General features: G+C 44.9%; 1 protein-coding gene across 1 annotated transcript; it reads right to left on the bottom strand.

The window, feature by feature from the left end:
* Positions 1-6,902: 6,902 nt before the first annotated feature.
* Positions 6,903-13,123, bottom strand: LOC306916723 (uncharacterized protein; the record flags this gene model as incomplete). Its single annotated transcript, XM_079494740.1, has 4 exons — positions 6,903-9,763; positions 11,213-11,356; positions 11,475-11,786; positions 13,077-13,123. The coding sequence occupies 3 exons, from the start codon at positions 13,121-13,123 to the stop codon at positions 11,290-11,292; spliced, it is 426 nt and encodes a 141-aa protein (XP_079350866.1). The 3' UTR covers positions 6,903-9,763; positions 11,213-11,289.
* Between the last annotated feature and the right edge of the window lie 6,378 nt (positions 13,124-19,501).

The following is a 19,501-nucleotide window of genomic DNA, read 5'->3' as shown; positions in this document are numbered from 1 at the left end:
CTGGGAAAAGATGCAAAGCAGAGGAGGAGCATGGTGGCTCTCTGGGTTAAACTGCTGTGTATGTGAGCCACAGGTCATGGGTTCAAGTCCAGCTCATGTCTTTCTGCCCAACACATGTTTTAAAGAGTGACAACCAAAGAACACCCTAAAAGTGTGGATGATTAGAGAGAACTTGGTGGCTCCCTCTGTTAAGACACTGTGTACATGATCCTCAGGTTGTGGGTTCAAACCCAGACCCTTCTATCTGAATCATAGATGGGGGTCTGTGGCCAAATACCTATTATTCATTTGGGTGTCCTTGACATGAAGATGTTTGAGAATCATTGTGTTGATGAGAAGAGGCAGCTGAATGGGTAGAGAGGCTGCCTGGAAAGCAGAAGGTCCTGGGTTCGAATCCCGGTCCTGACAATGTGTCAAGGCCTTAACTACTCTTCTGTAGGAATCAAATAGATTAATGGAAGGATGCTTGTTTGCTTAAACATGTGTAGTAACTGGTACCAATAGCCTAACAACTTATAGACTTGTTTGCACTCATTTCCCCTAAATGAGTGCAATTTAGGCTAATCGTGCCATATATAAACATCTATTCCATACACTAGTGCAAAGATTACATGGCTATAGTAATAATACATCACTAAATAATTTAGTGATGTCTATATCGACAAGATCTATAGTATATGTATAGTAATAATACATCACTATAGGGGCGACTGTGGCTCAAGAGGTAGAGCAGGGGGCCCCATGCTATCTAAGTCTACATAAAGTGAAGCTGGGGGCCACATGCTATAACATGCTATCTAAGTCTACATAAGGTGGGGGCCACATGCTATAACATGCTATCTAAGTCTACATAAAGTGAAGGTGGGGGCCACATGCTATAAAATGCTATCTAAGTTTACATAAAGTGAAGGTGGGGGCCACATGCTATAACATGCTATCTAAGTCTACATAAAGTGAAGGTGGGGGCCACATGCTATAAAATGCTATCTAAGTCTACATAAAGTGAAGGTGGGGGCCACATGCTATAACATGCTATCTAAGTCTACATAAAGTGAAGGTGGGGGCCACATGCTATAAAATGCTATCTAAGTCTACATAAAGTGAAGGTGGGGGCCACATACTATAAAATGCTATCGCACGCACGCACGCACGCGCGCACGCACGCACGTGCGTGCGCACACACAAGAACCACATGCTATAGGGTGCCAAATTTTCACGATTTCAGAGGATTTAAAAAAAAGGTGAAAATCAAGGAAAAGCGACAGGCCTTGGACCGCATGCTATAGTGTGCCTTTTTTTCACAATTTCAGAGGATTTGAAAAAAGGTGAAAATCACGGAAAAGCGACAGGCTATAGTCCATGGTCTTGGACCGCATTGCTATAGGGTGACAATTGTTCACGATTTCGGAGGATTTGAAAAAAAATTGAAAATCACGGAAAAGCGACAGGCTATAGTCCATGGTCTTGGACCGCATTGCTATAGGGTGACAATTGTTCACGATTTCAGAGGATTTAAAAAAAATGTGAAAATCACGGAAAAGCGACAAGCTATAGTCCATGGTCTTGGACCGCATGCTATAGTGTGCCTTTTTTCACGATTTCGGATGATTTGAAAGAAAGGTGAAAATCACGGATAAGCGACAGGCTATAGTCCATGGTCTCGGACCGCATGCTATAGGGTGCCATTTTTTCACGATTTCGGATGATTTGAAAGAAAGGTGAAAATCACGGAAAAGCGACAGGCTATATATAGTCCATGGTCTCGGACCGCATGCTATAGGGTGACATTTTTTCACGATTTCGGAGGATTTGAAAAAAAGGTGAAAATCACGGAAAAGCGACAGGCTATAGTCCATGGTCTCGGAACGCATGCTATAGGGTGCCATTTTTCACGATTTCGGACGATTTGAAAAAAAGGTGAAAATCACTGAAAAACTAAAGGCTACAGTCCATGGTCTTGGACCGCATGCTATAGGGTGCCATTTTTCACGATTTCGGAGGATTTGGAAAAAAGGTGAAAATCAAGGAAAAGCGACAGGCTATAGTCCATGGTCTTGGACCGCATGCTATAGTGTGCCTTTTTTCACAATTTAGGAGGATTTGAAAAAGGTGAAAATCACGGAAAAGCGACAGGCTATAGTCCATGGTCTCGGACCGCATGCTATAGCAGGGTGTCATTTTTCACGATTTCGGAGGATTTGAAAAAAGGTGAAAATTACGGAAAAACGAAAGGCTATAGTCCATGGTCTTGGACCGCATTGCTATAGGGTGACAATTGTTCACGATTTCAGAGGATTTAAAAAAAATGTGAAAATCACGGAAAAGCGACAAGCTATAGTCCATGGTCTTGGACCGCATGCTATAGTGTGCCTTTTTTCACGATTTCGGATGATTTGAAAGAAAGGTGAAAATCACGGATAAGCGACAGGCTATAGTCCATGGTCTCGGACCGCATGCTATAGGGTGCCATTTTTTCACGATTTCGGAGGATTTGAAAAAAAGGTGAAAATCACGGAAAAGCGACAGGCTATAGTCCATGGTCTCGGACCGCATGCTATAGGGTACCATTTTTTCACGATTTCGGAGGATTTGAAAAAAAGGTGAAAATCACGGAAAAGCGACAGGCTATAGTCCATGGTCTCGGAACGCATGCTATAGGGTGCCATTTTTCACGATTTCGGAGGATTTAAATAAAAGGTGAAAATCACGGAAAAACGAAAGGCTATAGTCCATGGTCTTGGACCGCATGCTATAGGGTGCCATTTTTCACGATTTCGGAGGATTTGGAAAAAAGGTGAAAATCACGGATAAGCGACAGGCTATAGTCCATGGTCTCGGACCGCATGCTATAGGGTGCCATTTTTCACGATTTCGGACGATTTGAAAAAAAGGTGAAAATCACTGAAAAACTAAAGGCTACAGTCCATGGTCTTGGACCGCATGCTATAGGGTGCCATTTTTCACGATTTCGGAGGATTTGGAAAAAAGGTGAAAATCAAGGAAAAGCGACAGGCTATAGTCCATGGTCTTGGACCGCATGCTATAGTGTGCCTTTTTTTCACAATTTAGGAGGATTTGAAAAAGGTGAAAATCACGGAAAAGCGACAGGCTATAGTCCATGGTCTTGGACCGCATGCTATAGCAGGGTGTCATTTTTCACGATTTCGGAGGATTTGAAAAAAGGTGAAAATTACGGAAAAACGAAAGGCTATAGTCCATGGTCTTGGACCGCATTGCTATAGGGTGACAATTGTTCACGATTTCAGAGGATTTAAAAAAAATGTGAAAATCACGGAAAAGCGACAAGCTATAGTCCATGGTCTTGGACCGCATGCTATAGTGTGCCTTTTTTCACGATTTCGGATGATTTGAAAGAAAGGTGAAAATCACGGATAAGCGACAGGCTATAGTCCATGGTCTCGGACCGCATGCTATAGGGTGCCATTTTTTCACGATTTCGGAGGATTTGAAAAAAAGGTGAAAATCACGGAAAAGCGACAGGCTATAGTCCATGGTCTCGGACCGCATGCTATAGGGTACCATTTTTTCACGATTTCGGAGGATTTGAAAAAAAGGTGAAAATCACGGAAAAGCGACAGGCTATAGTCCATGGTCTCGGAACGCATATAGGGTGCCATTTTTCACGATTTCGGACGATTTGAAAAAAAGGTGAAAATCACGGAAAAACGAAAGGCTATAGTCCATGGTATTGGACCGCATGCTATAGTGTGGCTTTTTTTCACAATTTCGGAGGATTTGAAAAAAGGTGAAAATCACGGAAAAGCGACAGGCTATAGTCCATGGTCTCGGACCGCATGCTATAGCAGGGTGTCATTTTTCACGATTTCGGAGGATTTGAAAAAAGGTGAAAATTACGGAAAAACGAAAGGCTATAGTCCATGGTCTTGGACCGCATTGCTATAGGGTGACAATTGTTCACGATTTCAGAGGATTTAAAAAAAATGTGAAAATCACGGAAAAGCGACAAGCTATAGTCCATGGTCTTGGACCGCATGCTATAGTGTGCCTTTTTTCACGATTTCGGATGATTTGAAAGAAAGGTGAAAATCACGGATAAGCGACAGGCTATAGTCCATGGTCTCGGACCGCATGCTATAGGGTGCCATTTTTTCACGATTTCGGAGGATTTGAAAAAAAGGTGAAAATCACGGAAAAGCGACAGGCTATAGTCCATGGTCTCGGACCGCATGCTATAGGGTACCATTTTTTCACGATTTCGGAGGATTTGAAAAAAAGGTGAAAATCACGGAAAAGCGACAGGCTATAGTCCATGGTCTCGGAACGCATATAGGGTGCCATTTTTCACGATTTCGGACGATTTGAAAAAAAGGTGAAAATCACGGAAAAACGAAAGGCTATAGTCCATGGTATTGGACCGCATGCTATAGTGTGCCTTTTTTTCACAATTTCGGAGGATTTGAAAAAAGGTGAAAATCACGGAAAAGCGACAGGCTATAGTCCATGGTCTCTTGGTCTAGGGGCAAACTTGGCCCATAATAGTTGGAAGGACGAAACTGATGTCACTTATGTAAAATTATTTAATAAATAGCTATTTACAGACTTGCTCATGACAGAATAAATAGATATATATGTAATGGCTCAGAATGAATGAAATATATATCTACAAAGGCTCAGAATATTGGGTATCAGAATATTTACAAAGGCTTTGCATATGTAAATATAGTTACTTACAAAAGACCAGAGTTCGGACATCTGACCCTAACAAGCATACAGGGACAAAAACTACAACTTACACCTACCAAACAGACGTCCTCTCTCACAGGCACAAACAAAGCAGAACAGAAACACAAACTAAGTGGCTTAACAGAGCATGGCATCGGCTGCAGGGAGAGCTGCGTTGCTACTCGAAGAGCTGTTGCCACAGACTGTGGTTATAAAGCCCACACTCCAGGAAGACAGCAAAGTCATGTGACCGCCTGGCCAATGGGGAGAGTCGGATGATCAGGCCTACGTCACACCCACAGGACAGTGGCCCACGACGGACATCTTCTGTGGAGGACAATTGCCAAACAGTAACATGTCCAAGGAAACTCATAATAAGCAGCCTATACTGATAAATATATATGGATACACTAGCATTAGCTCCATACATATTTATCACTACTAATCAAACATAATACCAAAAACAGCCAACGGCTGTTACAGACCGCATGCTATAGGATGCCATTTTGCACGATTACGGAGGATTTGAAAAAAAGGTAAAAATCACGGAAAAGTGACAGGCTATAGTCCATGGTCTCGGACCACATGCTTATAGGGTGCAGTAGAGGTATGTGTTTGGCCTCTGTCGGTATCCCGCGGTGCCGCGGGTTATGGCTCTGGCCGGTGCTAAGAGTGTTAATTAATTTAACTCGGAGTGTGCAAATGGAACCAAATGGACCCGTTGGTTCTATTTGTACACTCTCAGAGTTACATACCCATAAGGGTCCATTTGGTTCCTAACTATAATTTAGCTGGGGACCCCCTGGAACTCCCTCAAGGACCGCTGGGGGTCCCCGGACCCCACTTTGGGAACCCATGTGCTAGAGCACCCCTGTGGATGGTAGCGCCTGAGGGTGGGGTGTATTAAAGGCCGATATGCATGCAGGTTTTATTGTTACCATGTATGTTATGGACACTGACATTTACAGGCCCACCTTTGGGGTTTGATGTATCTTCTGCCTCTGCCTCCTCACTTCTGGTCGTGACCGCGCAAAGTATATATAGGGTTTAAGTGTTCAGCACAATCAGCTCCGGGATTTCTTTCAAAACAGCTGCTTGGTAAGCACACTTTTGTATAACTAAAATGAGAGTAAATTAAATTAGTAAAGTGTGCTTACCAAGCAGCTAACAGAATGCATAAGAATCAATTATCACTCATGTTTGTACGTTAATATTACTTTAACCTCAAAAGGTAGAAAAGTGCTTATCAAGAAAGAAAATGCATAAAGAACGTATTATAGTGGTGCCTATTATCCTGTAGCGTCATTCAAAATCAAGTTATCTAAGAACAAAGACAATGAATATAAAGCTAAATAGGGCGATTGGTAAGGCAAAGGGCCTTGTTCAAATTGAACTATGCACAAAGATTTATAGATTGGTCGGGGTGTGAAGAAGCTCCCGCCAGCGTGCTGGTGAGGGAGGACTAGCGATGGAGCTCGTTATTTTTTATTCATAACTAGCACCTTATCGAACTGTCTTATCGAGCCCCTTTTGAGCTTTTTCTATTATTTTGTGGAAAGACATGACGCGACAAATTCTGAACAGAACCAATATCTTTACTGTAATAATTACGATAAACATATTTAACCAAAAACTATCACTTGCACTACTATTTACTACTAGGGGCTTCAAATACAGTACTTTTTTTAAATGTTTAGAATATACACACTTTGTAGTGTCCCTTTGTTGTTTAAGACAGCCTGTTTCGTATTGGCTTTGTTGTTGATGTATTGAATGTTGGTGATATATATTGATGTATTGAATGTGGGTTATAATAATTGTGTCTAACAAAAACAGACAATAGACACAGGAGTTAAAAGAAAAAGAAAAAAAAAAGATCATTTGTTATTTTTGCATTAGTTCATCAGAACAATTAATCCGCTATACCGAGACACATCCAACATTCCCTTGCATTGGTTCAAAACAATTAAACATCTTTACAGAGAGACACATCCAACATTCCCTTGCATTGGTTCAAAACAATTAAACATCTTTACAGAGACACGTCAAGCATTCCCTTGCATTGGTTAAAAACACAATTAAACAGCTTTATACGTACAAATACTTTAAGTACAAATATAGTTTTATAGTACAATTTTACTGCACAATTATATTCACCCACCTGTCAGAACACATGCATATATGCCTGATACACAATTCAATTCCATTTTATTAAACTGTCAAATAACAACAAGTTGTCTCAAGACACTTTACATGTAGAGCAAAGGACAGCCGCCCAGAGCAAGCAATATTGCGACAGTGGTAACGGGGAAAAACTCCCTCCCTTAGGAAGAAACGTCAAGGAGAACCCAACTCTAGGGTAATGGTTATAGAATTTGATTGAAATATTGATTGAAATATTTATTAACAGTTTGCAGAATTACATTACACTTCAAGCACAAACTCAATACAACGACTGTAGAACAAAGAGGAGATCCGGGCACACCTAGGCCCTTTTTGAAACTAGCTCCTCGCCACTCGCCCTACACACTTCCACTTGGTTTGAGCATAGATATATAAATAATAGAGATGGCCCTGGGATTCCCATCCCATCCAGTGCCGTCTCTATGATTTATATATCTATGCTCAAACCAAGTGGAAGTGTGTAGGGCGAGTGGCAAGGAGCTAGTTTCAAAAAGGGGGTTAATGTTAAAAGGAGGAAACTTTATTGAACCGACATGTTTCAACCTATACGGTCTTCATCAGGGTCCTGAATTTCAATACAAAGACTGTGAGTGGACGACCCAATTAAGCATTACACTTGTTTACAAGAGGGTCCACCTTGTTCAATTCATGGATTCATTGTTAAAATATAGGACTGTCAGTTTAAGGCAGTAATTAAAGAGCCATTTTAGAAAACCTTAGTAGTTGTCAAATATAGTGCGCTGTCAGTTTAAGATAGCACAATGGATAAACCTTTCAGAGAACTTTGAATGGAACCAAATTAATCTGAATCTGCTATTTTTCAATAGCTAAAGTATAACATCATGCTTTAAAACACCAAAAGGGGTTCCCACCCAAAATGGGTTAAAATCCTTTAGTAACCTTTGCCAATCCTAGAAAAACCCTTGAACCCTGAACACAATCCAGGCAATGGATAAAACACCTTGGTAAAAGACCCTTAAAAACGAATTAGGAAGATGCAGGAATTCAGACCATGCCGAATTATAAAGTTTAGTGGAATTTATACAAATTGATTCTCAGTGAAAAGATGTTACAGATCCAGGCTTGACATAGCGTTATTCCATAGTTACAAAGTCCGTTCCTGAGTCCTGGATAAAGTTTCTATTCCGTGAATAACACAATTATAGCAAACATGGCGGAATGTTGTTGTTCTATCGTGATTGGCTGAGATGAATCCATGTTGCTGTCAGCTGACGATGACCCACGTGGAGGAGATCGTTGGCATCCCCTCGTTGGTTCAGCACAGTGATGGTGGCAGCGTAGTGACGTCGTAGTCACAAGATGGGAAGTCTGATGTCTCATGCATGGAGACGCTGTGGTCATGGTGACCTGTAGATATGAACCCTGACTTCACCTACACTGACTGTGCTGCTTAGCTGGGTGATATGCACATACATACATCTGCACGTACATCTGACAAGCCCCTTTCATCAGGTATCATATGTGACTCTTCACTTTGCATCAGGTGTCATCTACTTGACTCGTCCCGACACCCACAAGCTCTGTGGCACTGAATCGTCCATAATCATAAGGTCTCCTATTGCCAGGTTCATCTTAATCTGAGTCCAATGTTGTGGCACTTGAAGCAGAGATCTCTTCCAAAACAGTCAACAAGATACTGCACTATTTCACCCTTCAGTGTGTATACAAGTCTTTTGTGAACAGTTCAAGTGGCATGACTGAGGTACTGACGCATTTCCATTGCTGACACACGACAAAGGCCAGGTCTGGGTTGGTATGGGTGTTCCATTGTGCAGCGAAGAAGCTTCTTTGGGGTCAAACAAGCCCCCTTGGCTCTGTGTCTCTCCATTTGAGGATGTTTGGCTGTAACTCCAATCCTTGTATTGGGAATTGAAGACCCCTGCATAGAAGGCAGGCGCTGGTACCAGTGGGAGTGAGTGAATTCACATCATCATATGTCTTCTGCAGATCAGCTTTCACCAACATGGAAAGAGGTGGTGTTAGGACGTGTTAGAAGGTCGTGGTTTTAGAAGGACGTGTTAGAAGGAGGTGGTGTTAGAAGGACGTGTTTAGAAAAGGTGGTATTAGAAGTTGTTATTAGAAGAAGTTGGTGGAAGCTGATCTGCAGATCATGTTTGGGTTATAGCCAAACATCATCAAATGGAGAGACACAGAGCCAATGGGCCTCTAGCACCAACACACTACTGTTGTTTGACCCAAAAGTGCCCCCAAGCCTCTTCTCTGCACAATGGAACACCCATACCAACCCAGCCCTGGCCTTTGCTTTGGGTCAGCAATGGAAATATGTCAGCACCTCAGTCATGCCACTTGAGCTGTTCACAAAAGAAGACTCATATACATGCTGAAAGCTTAAAAAGTGCAGTATCTTGTTGACTTGTTTTGTAAGAGATGAGAGTATTTCCTGAAAAGTAGTCTTGAACATCCAAGGTTTCCACCTGACAGAAAACAAAATGGAGGTAAATGCAAGGTGCTTATAGAGAGGAGAGATGGTCTGTATGTACCTGTATGGGGACAAAGATCCCTTGCCATCTGCACAGAGTGGCCAGGGTGTGAGCTGATCCAACAGGGGGCATTCTGTCCAGTCTCATAGCCAGGGAGGAGGCTCCGTCGTCGGGGATGGAGCACCAGGCCGACGTAGGGTTCTCTTGGAAGGTCTGGTACACGCCCAGCACTGGGACGCTGCCCTCTGCTGAAGGTCTGGTACACGCCCAGCACTGGGACGCTGCCCTCTGCTGAAGGTCTGGTACACGCCCAGCACTGGGACGCTGCCCTCTGGAAGGTCTGGTACACGCCCAGCACTGGGACGCTGCCCTCTGGAAGGTCTGGTACACGCCCAGCACTGGGATGCTGCCCTCTGCAAGAAACACACACACACCATCATCATGAATCCATTTTACAATCCATTTACTCCAGTAGTCAGGGAATATCGTCAGTATAGTGTCAAATCTGGGAATACATTTCTTACCAAGAACTTTCTTCACCAATGTGTTTGTAAAGGTGTCTACTAACATATCCCACATTGGTTTCTATTCAACCACCCTAGGGGAAGTTTTGACAGCTGCTGAAAGTTGGTGTGCCATACAACCATTATAAGGCATAATGTTTTAAATTTCATTATGCTTGTCAAACTAGGGTGTTTTCATGATTCTGAATCCATTCCAAGCATTAGTTTTGCACTAAAAACACTCCTAAAAATGGTTGATGAGGTCAAAACATTTGGGTATATTTGGGCAAGTGGCTATGGCCAAACTAGGGGGTCTATGGTCAAACTAGGGGTTTTTCATGATTCTGAACCCATTCCAAGCATTCGTTTTGCACGAAAAACACTCCTTGTGCTAAATTCGGCCATAGCCACTTGCCCAAATGTGCACTGACCTCATCACATTTGTGATGACGGATATGGCCATTTTTGGCCCAAGGATTGTTTTTGGTGAAAAACTAATGCTTGGAATGGATTCAGAATCATGCTACTTAAAACATAATGAAATTTAGAACATTTTACGTTATAGGCTAATGGTTTTAGCAGCTGTCAGAAATTCCCCTAGGGTGGTTGAATAGAAACCAATGTGGGATATGTTAGTAGACACCTTTACAAACACATTGGTGAAGAAAATTCTTGGTAAGAAATGTATTCCCAGCTTTATTAATATCCCCCGACTACAGTGAAAGAGAGGAGAAACGGAGGCGAAGATTGAAGGAAGGTGAAATGAGAAAGGAATCCAAATAAACAATCTGACAACAAATACTGGATTGTTATAAAGCTACAAAGGTATGGTGAAGGTGCATCAACAGTAGTTAACGTGGCATCACAATCATTTTAACCACTTTATCCATTGATATGTTGGATGTTCAAAAGTAGCAGATGTACAAGCTCACAGGGCAGGAGTTTGTGCCACGCTTGCGAGTTTGTGCAATTGCAATTCTTTTCTGGATTGGTATTTTTTTGTTGCTGTAATAAATCTTCTCTTCTGGGCACCACTGGGGAGGCACACTTTGGTTAGACATAGCATTGTTTAGACATTGGTGCATTAAAACGACCGGATTAAGGTTGGTGAGGGGTGCGTTAACGCGACCGGATTAAGGTTGGTGAGGTGTGTTTGGGAGAGGGTTAAGGTTAGGTTTTGGTGTGCTGCCCCGTGGGAGGTTAGGGTTAGGGTGAGGGTTTGAGATAGGTTGTAGCAACTTGTAGGACTAATGACTGGTCAAGCACAACATATTTTCAGATGGGGGTCCGTGGCCAAATACGCATCAGTTGGAGAACCAGTCAATTAAATTACACCATGAAGTCATCTCGTCATCTCACCTGCGGCCGCGGCGCTCTCAGACTGCGTCTCCCATTCCACACCGACGGCCAGTCCAGACCGTTGCTACGGGAAGCGGTCAGGAAGACCACGCCCCCTTCAGGAAGACCACGCTCCCTTCCGTGGCCACCACCTCTGTGTTAGTTCTGAACAGCAAATACACAGGTAGAGATATTAAACCTACAGTGTGTGTGCGTGCGCGTGCGTGCCTAAATACATTTTTTTTTTGTGGATGCGGTGTGTGGTGTGATGCTCAGCGCTGACCTGTTCAGCATGGGTCCGATGCGGAACAGGCCGGACAGAGCCAGGTTCTCCAGGACGGTGATGTAGGTGTGCAGCCTCTCCCCCAAGACGGGCTCCTCCGCTGGGGCTGGACGGTGGAGCTGCTCCCCCCAGACGGGCTCCTCCGCTGGGGCTGGACGGTGGAGCTGCTCCCCCCAGACGGGCTCCTCCGCTGGGGCTGGACGGTGGAGCCGCTCCCCCCAGACGGGCTCCTCCGCTGGGGCTGGACAGCAGCACCGTGAAGGTCTCGTTAGCTTCGGGCTACGCGCCCAACACCGCCCAGATCTCCAAGGTCTGCCAAGGAAAAACAAACACTGACACTTACATTATTAAAATACAATATGATAATTGAGTCTGCCTTTATGAAATATGTGTCCCTTAGATCTGGTGCGACATGAATATGGTAAAAGTTTTTCCAAAATAGCATACAAATTTCACACAATTTCCAACTCTGAATTTGAACCGATTCGGTAGAATGGCCCATATACAGGAGACTTCAATTCCCAACACAAGGTTTGGGGTTACAGCCAAACATCATCAAATGGAGACACACAGCCAATGGGCCTCTAGCACCAACTCACTACTGTTGTTTGACCCAAAAGTGCCCCCAAGCTTCTTCTCTGCACGATGGAACACCCATATCAACCCAGACCTGGCCTTTGCCGTGGGTCAGCAATGGAAATATGTCAGCACAATCAGTCATGACACGTGAGCTGTTCACAAAAGAAGACTCCTATACATGCTGAAGGGTGAAAAAAATGACTTGTTTTGGAAGAGATGGGCAAGTACCTGTCTCTGATTCAAGAGCCACAAAAATGCACTTGGATTAAGAAGAAGATAAAATACAGTGTGGTGGTGTACTATGATATGGTAGCAGTCCTTGGCCGTGCTCTGGGAGAAGGCCGGGTCCACAGTCACACTCTTGATAGGCAGCTGGGGGTCCATAATACAAGTCCATGGAACTGCAGAGTGGGAGACAAAAAGAGACTCCGGGGAGAAGCTCCCCGGATGACGAGTTAGTGGCAGGTCTTACTGGACCGTGAGTCTGTACAGTGTTAATAACAATCGCACTGATGGGAAACGAACCCACACAACCAAGGGGGGGAGAGGGGAGGAGAAAAGGGAGGATGAGGGGGGGTGGGAGAGGGGGAGACGTAGCGTTCTCAACGGGTCCGAAAATTAAGGCCCGGCCCTACCCTACCTAATTAATCACAGACTGATTCAGTTTGCATTTAGAAATCAACTATTGTTGTAGGCTATGTCGTTTTGAAATGATCTTGATACAACCACCACACTGGTCAACACAGAAGCTGTTGAGAGCTGCATGTTAATGATATGATCCATAGAGTTATGGTTATGTCTGCATCATAGCGAGCAATGCATAGCCTACTGGAGTGCCATTTGAACGGAATGTATCATTTTCCACCCGTGACCCCGCAGCTATAGAGCGCTCCACACACACACCCCGCCTCCTGTTTTCCCCTATACAGATCACTGACCAGAGTGTCCGCTGGCTATAGATCATCACGCGATATAATGGAATATAATATATATAATATAGGGACTGGAGAGTTGGATTCTGACGTGGTGCTGCTGGGACCGCCGCTGCTCGTGCCCACTGTGCAGTGCATTATGGGTAGCGGCAGCGACACACACAGTGAACCCCTAATTGCTCCCGATGAGCAGGTTGGTGCCATGCATGGTTTCCTCTGCCATCAGTGTATGAATGTGTGTGTGTGAATGGGTGAATGTAATGCAAAATTACAGCGCCTTGGATAAAGACTGTTAAATAAGATGTCGGTATTGATTTCACACTGGTCTTTGCTTGTTTTGACATGATGGTACTAATTTTGTGGTTCTTATTTTTAATATTACACTGCTTATGTATTATGCCTTTTGTAATCTTGGCATCATTGAAAATGACGGCTCTTTTTGAAAAGAAATAAACGTTAAAAAAATAAAATAAAATAAAAGATGAAAGTATTCGCAGTTTGTACTTAAGTAAAAGTATCAGTACCAAATCGTATACATTGTCTGGTTCGGTGTTCAAGATTTACTTGAGTAAAAGTACAAAAGTACTATTTATTTCGACTTGATTCTTTGTTTGTTTTAATTTATTCTAGGCCTAAAATTGATGAGGGGAGAATGTAATCAAGCCTGTAATAAATTGATGAGGGGAGAATGTAATCAAGCCTGTAATAAATTGATGAGGGGAGAATGTAATCAAGGGGAGAATGTAATCAAGCCTGTAATAAATTGATGAGGGGAGAATGTAATCAAGGGGAGAATGTAATCAAGCCTGTAATAAATTGATGAGGGGAGAATGTAATCAAGCCTGTAATAAATTGATGAGGGGAGAATGTAATCAAGGGGAGAATGTAATCAAGCCTGTAATAAATTGATGAGGGGAGAATATAATCAAGCCTGTAATAAATTGATGAGGGGAGAATGTAATCAAGCCTGTAATAAATTGATGAGGGGAAGGGTTAGGGGAAGGGGAGAATGATGAGGGGAGAATGTAATCAAGTCTGTAATCCCCGTTACTGTAATCCAGTTAGTTAGTAAGACGCTATTTACCTTTTTTTTACCCCGATTACATAACAGCGTTACCTGTAATCCGTTGCTTCCCAACCCTGCATGTAGAGCATTCACCCAATGCTCGCTCTGTATGTGCCTCGGCAGCCACGGTAGTGGTAATGATATACCACGCATGCGCGAGCCGGTTGTTATTATCATTCACACTGGTGTAGTTGCTACACAACTAAGAGCTGTACATTGTGTTTAATAAATGGAACTCGGTTTATAAAGTTACCAGTATTCCTTGGTCATTCTACATGGTGTCGGAAGTAAACACGGACACTTCGAAACGTACAGTTGGTCACGGGACGCGCGACTACGAACGGACAACAACAAGCTACTGAACTCCGACGCGCGCCGTGCATCATGTCGGACGGATTTCGCAGACCGGACCCTCTCGTCTTTGATGAGAACATCGCAGAGAACTGGCGAGTGTTTGAACAAGAGTATGACATTTTCATCGCGGCGGCACACTATGATAAGCCAGCCCGCACGCAAGCCTACATTCTCCTCAATCTAGCAGGATCGGAGGCCATTGAAAGGGAGAGATCTTTTGTGTATGCGCCCGCGGTGAGAGGACCCGACGTTGACAACCAACCGGGACCCGAAGTTACCCCAGCTGAGTCGAAGGAGGACCCCGAATGTTTGAAGAGGAAGTTTCGGGAGATTTGCAGTCCCCAGATAAACATCACAATGGAGAGACACAAGTTCAATACAAGGTCCCAGAACCAAGGTGAGCCAATTGAATCTTACGTGACAGACCTAAGGATTAAAGCAAAGACCTGCAATTTTGGGACACTGCGTGAGGAGCTCATCAAGGACAGATTGGTCTATGGCATAAATGATGATAATCTGAGAAAAATCTTGAAGCGTGACGGAGGGCTGACTCTAGCTAAGGCTGTCTCTGTGTGTCAAATATATGAGCAGACGGAGCACCACGCAAGGGCATTGTCATCACAACATGCTCCCACTAGTGTTGACAGTCTGCAGTACAAATGTGGAAGGAAGCAGAGATTTGAGCCACAGCAGAGATTCGAGCCACGGCAGAGACCACAGACAGGGAGAAATGCACAGCCCATCACCAGCTGTAATAATTGTGGTGGTAGCCATGATGCCAAGAGAGACAATTGCCCGGCTTTTGGTCAACAATGCCATACATGCAAAAAATGGAACCACTACAAGAAGTGCTGCAGATCAGCACAGAGGTACTCCAGGACACAGAGTTCCAGGGAATCTGTCCATCAACTTGAATTGAACCAGGCCACAGGTGGCGCTAGCGATGATGAGTCATTCTGTATTGATGGAATAACACCAGTGGTCGTGGACACAATAGACTCTAACGTACACGAGAAAAATGTAGCATTCACCACTGTACACATCAATGGCAGGCCTGTCGAGATGAAGGTCGACACAGGTGGCCAATGCAATGTTTTATCCTATGATGCCTTCAAACATGTGGAGAGCGGGGAGCTGATTGACCGTTCAATAATCACCAACCTCGTCGCATACGGAGGGACTTTGATAAACACAGTGGGCTCAGTCTTCCTACAATGTCAACTGGCAGGTCGGCAATACTCACTTCAGTTCCACGTCGTTGAGAGAAATGTCCAGCCACTACTAGGCCTACTAGCGTGCCTGCGCACGAAGCTGGTGTCACTGAGCAATGACGTTCACCAACTCAGTGTGAACACGGATGCCAACCTGCCACACAAGATCTTCACGGAGTATGCAGATCTATTCAAGGACGAACTTGGAAAGCTGCCGGTGACGTACTCTATGAAACTTGACCCTGATGTGCACCCCGCTGTCCGCCCAGCACGCCGCATCCCTGTAGCCATGCAGGACAGAGTGAAAGCAGAACTTGAGAGGATGGTGGACCTGGGTGTCATCACTCCTGTATCTGAACCAACCGACTGGGTGTCAGCCATGGTGGCAACAAACAAGAAGCGGACAGAAGAAATAAGGATCTGCATCGACCCCAGAGATCTCAACACGGCTTTAAAGCGCCCCCATCATCCGATGCGCACGGTTGAAGAGGTTGCATCACAGATGGCAAATGCAACGCTGTTTTCAGTTCTAGACGCCAAAAGTTCTTTCTGGCAAATCTCCTTGGACAGTAAGTCTTCCCTGCTAACCACATTCAGCACACCCTTCGGACGTTACAGATTCCTCAGAATGCCGTTCGGAATAAATTCAGCCAGCGAAGTATTCCAGCGCACAATGGAACAGATATTCGCAGGATACCCCTGTGCTATAGTCGTCGATGACATTATAGTGGGGGGCCGCACTGAAGCCGAGCATGACGCAAACCTAAAAAGAGTGCTCGATCGTGCACGCAAAGTCAATCTGAGGCTCAACCCCCTCAAATGCAAGTTCCGGCTGACAGAGGTCACTTATGTCGGTCACGTGTTCACCAGTGAGGGCCTGAAAGCGGACCCTGACAAGACCACAGCGATCTCCGAAATGCCTGTTCCCGAAGACGTCACAGCTCTACAGCGATTCTTAGGCATGATAAATTACCTGGGAAAGTTCGTGCCAAATTTGAGTGAGCTGTCTGCCCCTCTGAATCAGCTGACGCGCAAAGACACAGCATGGTGCTGGCTGAGTCAGCACCAAGACGCCTATGACGCACTAAAGGGATGCATCTCCAGTCCGCCCGTCCTGTCGTACTACAATGTCGCCCAACCAGTCACGCTCACATGTGACGCTTCACAACACGGACTGGGAGCAGCGTGTTTACAAGGGGGCAGACCGATTGCATACGCATCACGGACAATGACTCGAGACACGCCCAAATCGAGAAAGAACTCCTCGCAGTGGTTTTTGCGTGCTCGCGGTTCAACGACTACATCTACGGAAAGCCGATCACTGTGGAAACCGACCACCAACCCCTGGTCACAATCATCAGAAAGCCGATCTACACGGCACCTGCACGGCTCCAACGTATGATGTTGCAGCTCCAGAGGTACAACATCGACCTAGTTTACAAAAAGGGGAAACAGATGTACCTGGCCGACACCCTGTCGCGCGCTCCCAGGACATCTACTCTTCAGCACGTGAACGAGCTAAACGACTTTGAGGTGATGTCAGTCACCAGAGTCTCATCCAGCCGCCTAAATGAACTACAGAGACACACGGCAGAAGACGGCCTACTACAGACCCTCTCCTCGGTTATCAGACATGGATGGCCTGTCAAGCAGCACAGTGCTCCACCGTCCGTCAGTCCCTTCTTCCCTTTCAGAGACGAGCTCACCGTCGAGGAGGGAGTCGTCATGAAAGGTCACAGACTGGTCATTCCCCAGTCACTACAGAAAGTGTACACAGACATTGTGCACAGAGGACACCCAGGAGCAGAATCCACTAAACGCAGAGCCCGGGACATAGTGTTCTGGCCCACCATGAACAGAGACATTGACAGAGCAGTACTAGCATGCTCTGTTTGCAACAGCCAGAGGCCACATCAACAAAAGGAACCACTGCAGTCACATCCAGTTCCTGAGCTACCGTGGTCTACAGTGGCAACTGACATCTTTGAATGGGATGGCAAGCGCTTTCAGGTGCTTGTAGACTCGTACTCTGGCTGGTACGAGATTGACTTTCTGAAGGACATCACGTCGGCGACAGTCATCACAAAGCTGAAACGACACTTTTCTGTTCATGGCTCCCCACACCTTCTCCTCTCAGACAATGCCGGACAGTACACCAGCCAGAAGTTCAGGGACTTTGCTGCGCAGTGGGACTTCAGGCACGTAACCAGCAGCCCTGAGTTCCCACAGTGCAACGGCTTGGCTGAAAGGGCAGTGCAAAGTGCCAAGCAACTGATGGAGAAGTCAAAGAGGGATGGCACCGACGTGTTCCTCAACCTCTTAAACCTGAGGAACATCCCTCGCGACACACAGCTTGGTTCACCTGCGCAGAGACTTATGTCAAGGCAGATCCGCACTACCCTCCCGGTCAGCAAACATCTACTACAGCCAGCCCCTCTCAACACCCAACAAGTCACAGCTCAGCTCAAGAAGAAGAGGCTTGCCCAGAAGCTGAGCTACGACAAGTCCAGCCGCCCTCTTCGACCACTGCTGGAGGGCGAAGTGGTCAGGATGCAGACCCCCCGGGGGTACGATCGCATGGGCACAGTGGGGAAGATTTGTGAGGAGCCACGGTCTTACGTCATCCAGTCTGGAGGTAAAGACTACAGGAGGAACCGCAGACACCTCCTACCCGTTGCTGAGCGACCTCCAGATCAGCCTGACAGTGCCGACTTGCAGCCCTTCGACCCAGCCGTCGGTGAAGCACCTCCTCTCTACAGAGAGACACGAGAGACTATGGACACTGAACCACCCCCAGCCCAGGTACCCGTAGCTCCACTGCCCGCACATGCTGGTAAGTGCCCATACACAACACGCTTTGGTCGCGCGGTTAGGCCAAACCCCAAATACAAGGACTGAATTAAGGACTGAATATTGGACTGTGGATAGCCTTGTGGGCCACGCACTGTTTGGTGCATTTTTTTCTCACGCTTTGTACAAGGTTAAAAAAAAAAAAAAAAAGAGACTGTTACTGTTATTGTTGCATTTATTATTTGCTATTATCTCCATGACACAGGCAGTTTGAAACTTTGAATACTGAAGTATCACTGTGGACTGTTCACAATTGAATACAGTTATTTGTTGTGTACACTGTAAGCTAAAGAAGAGGGATGTAGAGCATTCACCCAATGCTCGCTCTGTATGTGCCTCGGCAGCCACGGTAGTGGTAATGATATACCACGCATGCGCGAGCCGGTTGTTATTATCATTCACACTGGTGTAGTTGCTACACAACTAAGAGCTGTACATTGTGTTTAATAAATGGAACTCGGTTTATAAAGTTACCAGTATTCCTTGGTCATTCTACACTGCACACCGCTCACGGCGTTTTCAACAGCTTACAGATCTGTTATTTTGGGCACAACTGAAATAGTTTTTAGTGGAGTCCCATTCCTTTTTGCCGGGCTGACATCTGTAGGTACCTATCAATGTCAGTCAGCCCAAAAATACCTCTGGTAGCCACACCTCTGTTGGGTGGGGTTTAGCCTTAAGGGGTGTGTTTTTTTCACCCACTGTGTAATATAATAAATGGACAGTAGGTGGCAGTAGGACAGAGGCCACAGCAACTATACATTCCAGCTAAGTAATTTGCACTGCAGTTTTAGGGATTGTCATTGCTGCTGTCAAGGAGTGAAACAATATACCCATACTCAACCTTTTAATTTTAATTTACCGTAGTATCTCATATATATATATATATATATATATATATATAGAGAGTTGTGGAAATGTAGATCTGCTGTTTTCAAAAGATTGAAAACTTTAAATGATACATTATGCATAAAGTGTATTTTCTACTTTTTTTTGGTATGTTAAGTACATTACATCTGTAATACAGTTGTGTAT

This window comes from Electrona antarctica (assembly GCF_951216825.1).
Source record: "Electrona antarctica genome assembly, chromosome: 23".
Classification (NCBI taxonomy): domain Eukaryota; kingdom Metazoa; phylum Chordata; class Actinopteri; order Myctophiformes; family Myctophidae; genus Electrona; species Electrona antarctica.
The sequence above is the reverse complement of the archived record's forward strand: the minus strand, read 5'-3'. Positions and strand labels throughout refer to the sequence as shown.